The sequence below is a fragment of the Myotis yumanensis genome, unplaced genomic scaffold, assembly GCF_028538775.1.
Source record: "Myotis yumanensis isolate MYYU_CA2020_CCGP unplaced genomic scaffold, mMyoYum1.0.hap1 SCAF_9, whole genome shotgun sequence".
In the NCBI taxonomy this organism is placed as follows: domain Eukaryota; kingdom Metazoa; phylum Chordata; class Mammalia; order Chiroptera; family Vespertilionidae; genus Myotis; species Myotis yumanensis.
The window spans coordinates 40,276,432-40,289,675 of NW_027223760.1; the positions used below are offsets into that span (position 1 = coordinate 40,276,432).

The following is a 13,244-nucleotide window of genomic DNA, read 5'->3' on the forward strand; positions in this document are numbered from 1 at the left end:
TGCCTATTTTCCCCCAAGTGGGGCTAATGCATCAATGATAATGATGCTAAAAATAGTAGATTTGCATTGTATTGTATTGTATGTTTAAAAAATGCCCTTTAATTACAATAAGTCATTGGCTCTTAAAATAAAAAATAAACAAAATACCCTGTATTTTTAAAAAATATATTTTTATTGATTTCATAGAGGGAGAGGGAGATATAGAAACGATAATGATGAGACAGAATCATGGATCTGCTGCCTCCTGCCTGCCCCCCATTGGGAACTGAGATGGATACTCAGGCATGTGCCCTGACCGGGAATTAAACCATGACCTCCTGGTTCATAGGTTGACAACACTCAACCACTGAGCCACACCGTTTGGGCAATACCCTGTATTTTACACATAAAGACAATGAGGCTTTGCAAGGTTAGTTGCTCAAGGCAACATCTAATATATGGGAAAGCTACAGTGGGGTCCACACTCTCACTCCAAGTGAATGACTCAGCGATGTGTCTCGTGTTTGATTAGTGCTAGTGTACCTGGTTGAGAATCAGAAAGGATGGGTTTGGGAGGAGCACAGTTAGCCCTTCTTTTACTCACTCAGTTGTATAGAGGAGAGTGATGGAATAGATTGAAATCAGGCTATTAAAAGGAGAAACTACCAAGATATTAAAAAAAAATGTCAGGAAACATCATCTCTCAGTCAAGACTGAGAAGAAAAAAGACATTTCTGGCTTAGGCAGCCCACAAAACATACAGTATAACTTAATCTGTAGCTACAATTAATTAGTTGGAAAAGATCATGCTTGTTTTGTATTTCTATTTTTCTATTAATGAATGAATTTTAGTTTTATTTTTTAGTTTTACATTTTAAATCATTTTTTAATTTTAGCATTTGTATTACAAATATGAATTGCATATAGATATTTTAAATTTTCTCTACAACTTTTCATATTGGGTACTATCCATACCATTTCTGGACAGAAAAGCTGAGGCTAAGGAAGGTTAGGAACTTGCCTTGGTTGTCCAGCACGGAAAAAAGCTAACGAGAGCCCATTTTCTTGCTTGACTCCCACATCCTTGTTCTTCTCTACATATTAGCTCAGCACTCTAATTGTCAAGAAAATATTCTAGAGGGTCAAGAAAATCCTTATTCTTTAATTGAATCTCATTTCTTATTGCCAATTTTCCCATAGCCAATTCATATACATTTTATATGTATACCATTCAAGTTCATTAATATTACCACTTATTTTCCTCTTCTCTAAGTGGAACACCTTAAATGCCTTCATCTTCTCCTCACAGAATCAATTAATTGCTGTTATTTTATTTTATTTAGAGTGCATAGAAAAGTGTGCTAACTTATTCAGTTAGAAGAATAGCCTATAAGGTCAGGTCCTTAGCAGGAGCATGACTGTGCAAGCAATATTTATCCTGACAGATGTCTGCAGAAGTGATGTTGTTAATGTAGAACTAGCCCTGACAATAAACACTTTCTCTGTTACTGAGGAAATAAAGGCAAGCCTTTATTAAAATTTACCAGCAAGAAATTGTGGTTTTAGAAGAGACTGAACCTGACACTTATTATATTTATATAGATTTATACTTAGTTTACTTCTACAAATAATCTGAGAGGCTTACAATGAAAACTGAATCACATATAATTACACTGTTAGAATAAAAATAAAAGAGAAAAAGCCATCCTGAATGGGGAGGAAGTAATTTCGGGTCTCAGGGCACATGTTCTCAAGGTGACACAATTTTTCTTTGTCTTCTACAAGAAGCAGAAGAGATGACATATTTGCTTTAACGTCCTATTTTAAGGCTTGGTCTGCTATGAAAACAAACTTTTCTCATGACATGTTCACATTAATGATGTTGGAGGAATGTTAAGTGGGTCTTTTTAAAAAATATTTTTTTTATTGACTTCAGAGCGGGAGAGGGAGAGAACATTAATAATGAGAAAGAATCATTGATTTGCTGCCTCCTGCAACCTGGGCATGTGCCCTGACCAGGAATCAAACCATGTCCTCCTAGTTCATAGGTCCATGCTCAACCACTGAACCACACAGGCCGGGCAAATGGGTCTTTAACCAAACCACATTGTTGCTTCAGTTCCTCTTTATTTGATGTACCACATTTGAGGTTAGCAGTGCAGACTCAAGCAAAGAAAATTAAACTTATTAAAAAAAAACTTGTGTACTTTTTTCAGTATGGTTAAGCTTCTTTCAGAATTCAACTTTGAAGTAGACAAAATATTTTTTAAAAACATTCCTTCACAAAGGAGGTTATATTTTCCATGGGTTCAATGAGGCCCATCCTCCCTACTGAATCAAATTCCAACTCTTTGTCTTCCAAGTCCACTGTGATCTGGTCCTAACTTTGGTCCTATGTACACTGTGGTATAGCAAAACAAAACAAAAATCCCACGTACCAATACTCTATGCTTCTGCATATTAAGTAGATAAATTATTGAAAGGAAATAACAAGATTGTCTCTCACATTCCTGGTTGTTTACTTTTTTCCTGACTGCAATCCTCACAGGACCCTGCATGGTTGTCCTGCTCTGCTCCCTCCTGTCATGAACAGACATGACTAACAGACTGCTGTCAACCTCATCTGTCTGGTGTCAGGTGCTGTGTTTGGCCATCACCATACTCTTGGATAAGAACTTCTCCCTCACTGTCCAACTGAATATGAGGCAATTAACTAGTAAATACAGGATAAAATATCAACTTGATATTAAATGTTATTAAAATGTGGCTTTTGGTAGAAGGAGAACCTGCTGTTTCTAAAATTTGACTTTTGAAGTAAGGTAATATTTTTTTCTTAAATTTGTATCATTTTAAATTCCTACAGTGAACAGCAAATAAAAAACTACAATCTTAGATTGGGAATGCAAATTGATAGAACTCATCTGGTAAGAAAAGATGTCTAGGAAACATCGAAAATACCCCTTCCTTTTTACTCAGTAATTTTACTTTTGGGAATATATTTTAAGGAAATATTAAACACTGTGGCAGCATTTTTTCATTGTGGCATTGTATATAATAGTAAAAAGAAGACAAAATAATGTCCAACAATTGAGGAATGGTTGAAGTAAATATCTATACAATAAAAACTAGCCATCAAACACAAGTATGTAAAGAATATTTGATGTGACAGGAAAATGACTTTACCAGGCAACTTATACTATATTAAAAATATGTATATAAACTCCTTTACAATATACTCTCAACTTTCAGTGTGGGTATGCATGGTATAAAGAAAACAGGAAGAAAAAGAGGAAAATATAAATTATAAAATTATGATGGCTTTTATTTTAATCTTTATACTTTTCACCACTATTATATTCTACAAAGGATCTGGTTATCTATCTATCTATGTATCTATCTATCTATCTACCTATCTATCCATTCATCCATCCATCTAACAACAAACACACACACACACACACATTTTATGTATATACACAAAGAGGGGAGAGAATGATACGTGCATTTAGCTACTGGCAGCTGAGAGCTTTTGAGACCTCTAAGAGGAAACAGAAATGAAAATCTTCATGAGAAAATGAAAAAAGATACAGCATAGATAAAATTATTTGAGAAAATGAAGAGATACAGTACAAAAACTATACATGTACATGAATGCACTTACTCATATTTTGTTGCACATATTTTAATTTTTAATATACAGTTTCTAATATTCATTTTTTTGTGTATCAGTTCCATTTCAAATATCTTGCAAATTCTTGGAAGCAGAACTCTTGCATAGAATTTTCCTATATCTGCCTCATATCTAGTTTAAGGTTGAATCTATATTTGATATCGAATATCTACCTGTTTTTCATTGAATGAAGATAGTAATTTATTGTAAATTTCCTTTATGTGATCTCTTATTCTTTGAAAAATGTTAAAGCATATTTAACAGAGAGGGTGGCTAAATTGTGTTTTCAGTATTTTTATTGAGGTGGAACATGAGGGTTTATTAATTTTTTCCTAATATTGGAAAAGATATATAAAACTATTGCTACCATTCTATCTCAATTCTGAATACTGACATATCTCTCTAAATCACTTACAGAGACGGAAAGCAAATCTCACCTGTGTTTGGGAGAGGAGTGTTGGTCGTTGATACTGCTAGCAGGCTCCAGGGAACTTTGTAATGATTGAAACATTCTAAACCAGTGTTTTAGATTGTGGTGAAGGTAGCACCACTTCATAAATTCACTAAAAGTCATTGATTTGTGTAGTTACAATGTGTACATTTATTATATGTACATTATACCTTATTAAAGATGGAAAAATAATAATATAAAGAGCTACCCACATTTGGTATTGCTATTGACTCAGATCCAATGAGATCCATTACATTTGTCTCTTGTTCCTGAAAGCCCACTAAGATGGTGAACTAATGAGAAATAGTACATGAGTCACTATTTCCATAGAAGACATTGCTATTTTTTGAAGCTAAACATTTTTTATGTTCTTCAATATTACACTTGCTAATCATTCTTTCTAGCCTTGTAGATGTAGCCAGTCCATTATGGAACCATTTAAGCAATATCTTTTTTAAAGCCAGAAGAATATTTTTGGCTTGTTTCAAACAGCTGTGTTTCTAGAGCCATAAGATAGAGTACTACGTAAAAGAGACTCATTTTTTTAAGCTTTACATTTTATTCTTTTTTCCCCCTGATAATTTCTAAGAGAAGGGGAAATAACATTTGTTGGGAGTGTAGTAAGTACAAGATTTTGCGCTAGGTTCAGTTGCAGTTATGTGAGATTCATAGAACTGGTCTTACTGTTCTGATAGAGCAAAGTTATTACCAAAATTTACATAAGTGATAGAGCTGAACCTCAACACGGGTCTTTCTGATTCTAAAATTCATTACCTATTCTCCATTTTGCTGCCTTGTGCTTGGTTGAGATCACTGACCTAAGGACACCTGAAAAATATATTTACCCTGTAGTAATCAATACAAGGTAACCAATACAGGGTAATATAATGGAAAATATTTGAATTATTTTAGGGAAATATCAGAAGAAAATGGGACATTCAGAGAGATGACATAGTATACTATTAATAAACTTAATATTCAAAACAATAATCTTCATTTCTCATTCTGCAAAATCTATATACTGATAAAATTGAATTTAGTTTTCAGACTACAATACTTATGAGAAATCAATAGCTCTTGTTTCGGTTATTCTTATATTTTAAAACATTTTTCCTAATTGTAGCAGAAGCAAACAAATTAAAACAATGAGTGGCAAAATATAACTAGTTGATGAAATGATTCATATAGTATACAAATAATAATAGAGCTAAAAATAGATACATTGTAATAGAGTCCTAATGATTTAGTAAAAAATGGTTTGAATATTTCTGTTTTAAAAAATAATGTTTGGCATTGCTGGAAAGTATTATGCTGTTTTGCCTTGTGAGCTGGAGGGAACTGAAATAGTTTGTAGCAAGTAATTATTTCTACAAGATTCACCCCTGGAATTTTCATTAGTAGTTAAAATACAATCTGCACACAATAAAACTATAAAGGTTGAATTATCTGTCTCTGGTGGAAGACAAATTACCCAATCTTAAAAGGGAAAGAACATTAGCCTCCTAATCGATTCATTCTCTATGAAAATAAAGAGAGAAAAATTGCTCAAAGCAAAACCTGTTCTATATACACATGCTTCCTGGTCTAAAATCTGCCAGGAACAATAGCAAGTACATTGAAAAAATACCTCTTTTTGTTCTTTGTTATCTCATTCCTACAAAAAACAACAACCCTCTAGCACAGAAACTATATTGATATGTCACCTATACATATATCCATAATATATATACATATAAGAACATATATCTTTACAAATATTTTCTCTTGATGTACAGTGTTAATGAAACAGAAAAAATATATTCAAGTGAGAATATAGTAGTTAGTACTTATATTTTTAAAATTATTAAATTTGACAAAATTTATATTTTGACTCAGATTTAAATAAAAAATTTTAAATTTGTAATATAAAAATTCTATTTTCTTTCAAAAGCATCAAAGTCAGTAAGCCAATGGGAGACTGAGAAACTATCAGGTTGGAGGAGATGAAAGTGGTGTGGTAACTAAATGCCATGTGAGATTTGAACTGAGTCCTGGAACAGAGAAAGGAAAACTTAGTGGTTGAGTGGAGAAACTCAAAATTGAGATAAGATCTGCAGGTGTTTTAATAGTATCATACCAATGTTAACTCTTGCTTTTGATCATCTTATTGTGGTTAGATGTGAATCTTAGGAAAGCTGGGTAAAGGGTGGGAAAAAGAACTAAGTGGACTATTTTCTCAGAGTCCAAAATTATTTCAAAAGAAATCATTTACCAAAATTACATCATAAACTTTGGTTTACTGAAGAACACAGTTAAACAAAAACTCGGCATAATTGATAATGTTCAAGGTACAGGGAAATTTATTCCTTAGAAGACTCCAAGATAGCTTTTTACTTCCTGTGTAAGAATGTTTTCTAGTCCCCAAATCAGTGACCATATTACACAATAGAGCAAGAATTATGGAGTATTATACTGCCATGTACATTTTTAAAAATGCAGCTAATGAAAATAATGATCTAAATATGTACCATTTAGTAATTTGTCATATTAATGAGCATGCCATTATTGTTTTTTATGTTCATATGTATAGCATGATTATTTTTTGAAATTTTCCAAAACAAATTTTTGACAAAAAAGGGTTTTCTAAAATTTATTCAGTTATCCAAAACTGAAAACCAAATACATTTATCAATTTGACATTAAAATGAAGAGAATTAGATGGTTTGCTTTTCTTTACCTGAAACTGTGTGATCCTTAGAGTCCCTTGTTATTTTTATCCTTGCATGAGGAAAGATGTAGTGCACCGTCTTCCCATTCATCTGTATAATCTAAGACATACACATGATAAGGTGAAAAATCAACGTGAGGACACTTACAGTGCAATATGCAGAACTAGACATTTTTAAAAAGCATATTGAGTCAGTCAATAAAAACATAATGAAAGTTTCTGGAATGATCACCATTGAAGCATCTTACACTATAAAATAATATTATTGGTTTCAGTGTTCATTATGGCCTCAGAAACTGACAAACAAAATAGGTCCAGAGACATGGATGCATGGAACAGATTGACAGATCTCAGAGGGAAGGGAAAGAGGGGAAAAGAAATTAACCAACGAACATATATGCATCTATGCATTGCCTATGAACACAGACAACAGTGAGATAGTGAGATGAAGGCCTGGGGTGAGGCAGGGGCCGGGTGGAAGGAGGCAAAGGAGGGGAAAAAGGGGACATCTGTAATACTTCAAAAAAAAGAAGTGTGTGGGAATACTAAACAAAAATGTTAAATAGAATTTTGAACCAAAGAGATGTATATTTGGTGTAGAAAGATTCATTGGAATACTCATGTGGTTTTAATCTGTCAATCCAGCTGTAAAACTGTTAGAATTCTAGGTATTAAAAGTAAAATACAAAATGAAAAAATACAAGCTTAAATAAAGCCTTTAGTTTTAATTCTCCTCAGGAAAGAATAAGCTTAATCAAATCTCTGATGAATATAGAAACTTCCCAAACAACAGCAGAACCCTGTTAAGTCCAGGAATATTACATGAATCCTACAAACTAAAATATTGTTTTCAAGATTGTAAAAATATTTGGTCAATATAATCAGTCAATCTTGATAATTTATACTAATGCTAACTTTGCAAGCCACTAAAAACCTCATGTATATTCATAACAATTGAGTGTACATTTTCCTTCTTTCCTCTTCTCGCTTCCTGTTTTCTCTTTGACTCTCTCCCTCTCTTTTCTCTTACTTTCTCTCCTCTGCCCCACTTACTTACCATCACATCATTTTCTCCTTCTATTTCTTGTCTTTCTCTTCTCCTCTCCTACTCCCATCCCCTAATCTGCATTTAAAGATCTTTTTTACTAAATTTAAACCATGTGCATTGGAAATTCTACAGCTATTATATAACAACTTTTTTAGGGCTGTAGATAATTCATTCAAATTGGTGGATATTACTTTATTTCAAATATCTTCTAATTTGATGTATTATATTTTAAAAAGTAATTTTCCCACTTGGCTAAAAAGAAACTAAGAAAACACACTTTTGCCTGTTGCTGTTCTTTGCATTTCTCCAGAGTAACAAGTGGATATAATCTCTTAGTGCATCTATTCCTTACTAGAAGAGTAGTAAGGTTTCCCAAATTTTTCATCAGAGCTTTACCAGCTAGCCAGAATGGCCTTTCAATTTGTACCTAACACTTGGAGTGGGGGAAACGAGTTAAGTCGGCTCGCGTGAATTGCGCGTACTCCGCGGGAGCCGTCTTAACTCGGTTCATATAGATTTGCGGTGGAGTGCGGGAAACGTGTAAACTCGGGCCGATTGTAATTGCGTATTACCAAATATTTGTTTGTTTGCCGTTCACAAAGATACCTACCTGCGTATGCGAACCGTTTCATACCCATTGGGGTAATAGGTATCATAAAAATCCCTGATTTTGCGCGGGAAACCTAAATAATTGCCCGCGCCATCTTTTATTTTGGCGGGAAATTCACCCCACACCGGAGTGCTAAGATGATATTGGTAGAAGGGATGTTAAACATCATTGTCATAAATGTTGCTTTCAGAACATCTCATAGAATCTCCTGTAGTTTCAGAGATTGTCTACAACCACCTTCATGAATTCACTTAATAAATCAGAAACATTAACCTGCCACAAATATGATCATTGTGACTGTCTGCATAAAGCAGAGGTATCTGTCTCCCATGCATGGCCCAGCTAGATCTTTGCTTTTTCCTAACCACTGCAGGTGAATGTTGAGTGAGTTCTCCAGCAATTGGAGTTCCAGGGAAGGTGTTACTTCTGCCAAATAAGAAAGAGCAGGAGCAAGGCCAGAGGGGCAGGACTGATGTCAAGTAGTGGCACTTTTGTCTCCCCAAGAGGCCAGTGTCTGACAGCACTGTCTTTTGATGACTGCATTGGGAGAACTATGACCTATTGCCTCCCAGAAAAAAGGATTCTTCCTCTATCCTACTTACACATATTTCAAAAGGAATCATTTTCATGAAATGAGCCTTCGTACTTACAAAATAACACTTGTGTTAACATATCTTTTGTTAATGCAGACATTCATACTTCCCTTCTCCTCAAAGCGAGGCATGCTTGGTTCAGTATAGAGAGTGCTCTTTTGGTGTCCCAAGCACTGTGCTAAACCCTGCATATGTGCGGAGGTGGATGGAATAGGGAATCCCTGCTTTCTAGGAGCTCACAGCTGTGACATGACATATGCAGTACTATTGGGAGAACACGTGCCCTGTATTAGTGGGAGGTGTGAGTGGTAGTATCAAGGAAGGCTTCTTGTAAGATGGGTCATGTTCATGGGGACCTCAGTGATGTGTCCAGTTAGCCAAGCAAAGAGAGGTGGAAGAGCATTCAGGTGGAGGAAAAGAGGCATTCAAAGACCCAGAATCAAGAGAAAGAGTGACTTGCTCAGAGGAGCTTAATATATGTCAATATAGCAACTACATGAGAACTGTAGGTGTAGGCATTAGTGCATTAGAACTGTAGGTGTGGGCATTTTGTCCTGGTCAAGAAGTGTTGACCCATTTCCCATGAAAAATAAGCAAACAGACAAACAAATAAAAAGAAGTGTTGGCCTTTATAACCATCCTGTGAAGGGTATTAGTCCTATTTATAGATGAAGTAACTGAGGAAATTTTTTTTAAAAAGGAGGTCAAGTAATCTGCTCAATTCACAAAGCAGTTGAACTTCCAAATGAATATGTATGTGTATGTTTATATTTATACGTATACATCTATATGTATATGTATATTTAAAAGAAAATGATATGAATCTGCAGATTTGGTTTACTCCTGTAGTTAATGATTTTGAGTCTAATAAAAATGTGTATGTCTCCAATGTATGTTGCACATAGAATATTTTAAAAAGATAAATTAGTATTTGTATTAGTCAACTTGATTTTATTATTCTTGCCTCCAGAGCATTTTATGAGCATAAATTTTTGTTATGCATGTTTTCAAATAAAAGCATCTGGATTTATTGGTACGCAGAGCTCAATATTACCTTTTTATAATTAGAGATGCAAAGAAGTGAATAAAATGAGAATGACATTCTGCTATTTTCTCTAGGCCAAAATATAGTTATAATCAGTTAAGGGGTAAAACGGTATTTGAAAATAAATATCAATGCAAAAAGGCATAAATTCTGAACTTTATATGACTGTAATAATAAGATATGTTGTCTTTTAGGTAGCTTCTATTTAGGAAAAAACTATAAAGAAAAACAAAGAAATTATTGTTACATAAGTCAACATAGTTGTGTGTTATTTTTTTTTGCGGGGGGGGGTGTTGAATATTGCAATCTGGAAGGGGCACATTGGGATTTCCAAAGGCAGGCAATGTTCGCTTTCTTTATCTGTGTGGTGGTTATATGGTTGTTCACTTTATAACTAGTTTATAATTCTATATATTTGCAATTTTGATAAATACATTTAGTTTTCTTTTTGCATATTAGATATCAAAATGAACATATAAAATTATAAAAATATAAAATATAACTTAGCAAAAAAATTACACATTAATCTATTATGCTTACCTAGCTATAGTCCAAACAGGGATCCTTACATTTTCTACTTTATTAAAAAACACAAGAAATTCATTAAGTGATTCTTAAATTTGGGGGTTATATTGGTCTCCACTTATACTATTTAAACACTAGAGGCCCAGTGCACAAATTTGTGCACAGGTGGGGTCCCTCCCAACTGATTGGAGATGTCTCACCCAGTCCCGGTTGGGGCCGATCCGGCTGATCAGGCCGGCCAGGGAGAGGAACCGCAGGAGGTTGGCTGGCTGCAGGAGGTTGGCTGTGGGAGTGCACTGACCACCAGGGGGCAGCTCCTGTGTTAAGTATCTACCCCATCATGGTCAGTGCATGTTATAGCCACCGGCTGGTTGACGGGTTGTAACGGTCGCTTAGGCTTTTATATATAAAATGTACTACATGCTCAGTGGATCAAACTCATAAATCTATAGATTGCTAGTAACAAAATGAGGAGTAAAAGTGTCATTAGGGATATTAATGTTTTATCTACAGACATTAGAAAGGAATTTTAGAAAATATTTTTTTGAGGTGGACACAGATTTCTTAAAATGTGTTCTCCAAAAATATTAGTTGAATAAATAAGTTGGACAAGACTATTCTGAGTATATATGAAAACAGTAGTGTCAGGAAATAACTATATGAAAGCCACTATTTTTTTTTTTACCTTTCCAGTTTATGTATTTCATCTCATTAGGATTTTTGCTTTCAGTGACTTGATCTAGGTTTGTGGGAAATGCTAAACTTCAAAGAAACAAATGGTGATAGGAAAGGCATAATAATTATGAAGAGATTCTTAAAGTACATTTATTGAAATTAATTTTAGCTTACAAATTTATTAATTTAGTAACTATAGATGAAAACATGTAAATTCACATTTTGAAAACATACTGAGAATGATTTTATTAATTTTTATTACTCCCCATCCAGATCTATTTGATGAGATTGAAATACAACTATAAATACAATTCAAGATAAGCTAAGAAAAATATAAATCTATAATAGTCTGATAATTTATTAATATGTGCACAGAGGTAACATACCCCTAAACCAAAACTTATTAAAGATATCAAAAATTAAAAAGAAGGAATATTTGCAACACAGAGAGAAGTATCCCAAAATTTCTAGAAAATGTAATAGCATATAGGAAAAGAAAACACATGAAAATTCTGATAAAAGAAAATTCTACTTAACAGCTAGAAATATGTCCATGAAAACAGAAATTGCTTAGAAGGAAACCAAATCTAAGCATATAAATATTATCTTTTGGACAGTACTTATTGTTCATGCAAAAATCTTTTCTTTTATACCTTAATGTGACACTGAGATAAATTATAGTAATTTCATATGGTTCTTTTTTGTTGTTTAAATCATAGTTGTCTTCTGCATAAATGAATCAGACAGGATGATTTGGGAGCTAATGTATGTAAAATAAGTACCTCTTTTGTGATTGTTTTAATGATTATGAGTAACAGCCTGCAAATATCTGATCTGTTAGGCAACCATTGAAAGCCACTTGGCTTACTAGAGAAATCTTTCTCAATTTATTCAACTGCTGATCTCCTATGTATCTTTCAAAATCTAACCCAAATATTACATCATTTATTCTAAAGTGAATAACTTCCTTTTGGAATCCTATTTCGCTAATTGTGAAATTTATCTCTACATTTCAGTTTCTTTACCTATAACTAGATATTAATTAATAACACCTACTTTATGTGAGTTCTGATAATAAAATACAAAAATGAATACAAAACACTTCCATTCAATACATTCTAAAATATGTTTCCTTCATTCCCCAAGGGAAGCCTTCCCTGTCCCCAGCTAACTTGGTTTGGTCATCTTATTTGCTATTCATAAAATCTGAACACACTGCTATTGGAAAATATTGAAAGTACCCAAATCTATTTCACCCCCTATTCTGTAAGTTCTTTAGGAGCTTTAGGTATTCTCCTTGTACAGTGTTGGGTATGATGTACAAATGGTATCTGTTGGAGGGATGAATCACTTAAATTGCCTGGTAGAAGAATCACAGCTATGCTGCAAGGTCAGTTGTGGCTGAAAAAGTAAAGTACATACTACTTCAAAATTGTGAACTTTAATGATGGAAATTTCATGCATTTTAGTATAACTATGACTATTCTAGGGTGAATTTTTTTTTGGGGGGGGGCGGTATAAATCTCAAAGCGATTGCTCAATATAGTACTTACTTGCTCTTGATGTTGACTGAGTGGTCTAGAGTGGACCAATCTTTCTGGCAGTTTTCGATCCAGACCATGTCCATTTTCCAAACGGGACTCCCTGGGTTTGTCAAACCAATCTGTTTCTTCACGACGCAGATGGTAGGCTTTGGGGACCAAGGAAATATCAAACATTGTAACCCCAACTAATACAAATGATATAGGGCAATGGATGTTCTGAAGTACAACATGCACCAGGCTTGTTAACCATTCATGCATTTCAAATACAGCTCCAAATGGAGCAAAACCATCCCCAATACTATGTTTTAAAAATATGTGTCATGGAATAACCTAGAAAAAAGATCATCTACACACCTGTGCAACCTCTCAGAGCCAAAGAAAACAAAACAAAGGTGGA

At 33.9% G+C, this 13,244-nt stretch overlaps 1 protein-coding gene across 4 annotated transcripts in view; it reads right to left on the reverse strand.

The window, feature by feature from the left end:
* The window catches only part of PCLO (piccolo presynaptic cytomatrix protein), a 280,850-nt gene that overhangs the window by 106,821 nt on the left and 160,785 nt on the right, over positions 1 to 13,244 (reverse strand). For 3 of the 4 annotated variants that reach the window (XM_070424153.1, XM_070424152.1, XM_070424154.1), the window contains exons 8-9: positions 12,857 to 12,993; positions 6,817 to 6,907 (exon numbers count right to left, since the gene is read on the reverse strand). In XM_070424153.1, coding sequence (XP_070280254.1) covers positions 6,817 to 6,907; positions 12,857 to 12,993 — 228 coding nt within the window. Of the gene's footprint in view, positions 1 to 6,816; positions 6,908 to 11,951; positions 12,705 to 12,856; positions 12,994 to 13,244 lie in introns of those variants that run through there. The other variant, XM_070424156.1, reaches the window with a different exon arrangement.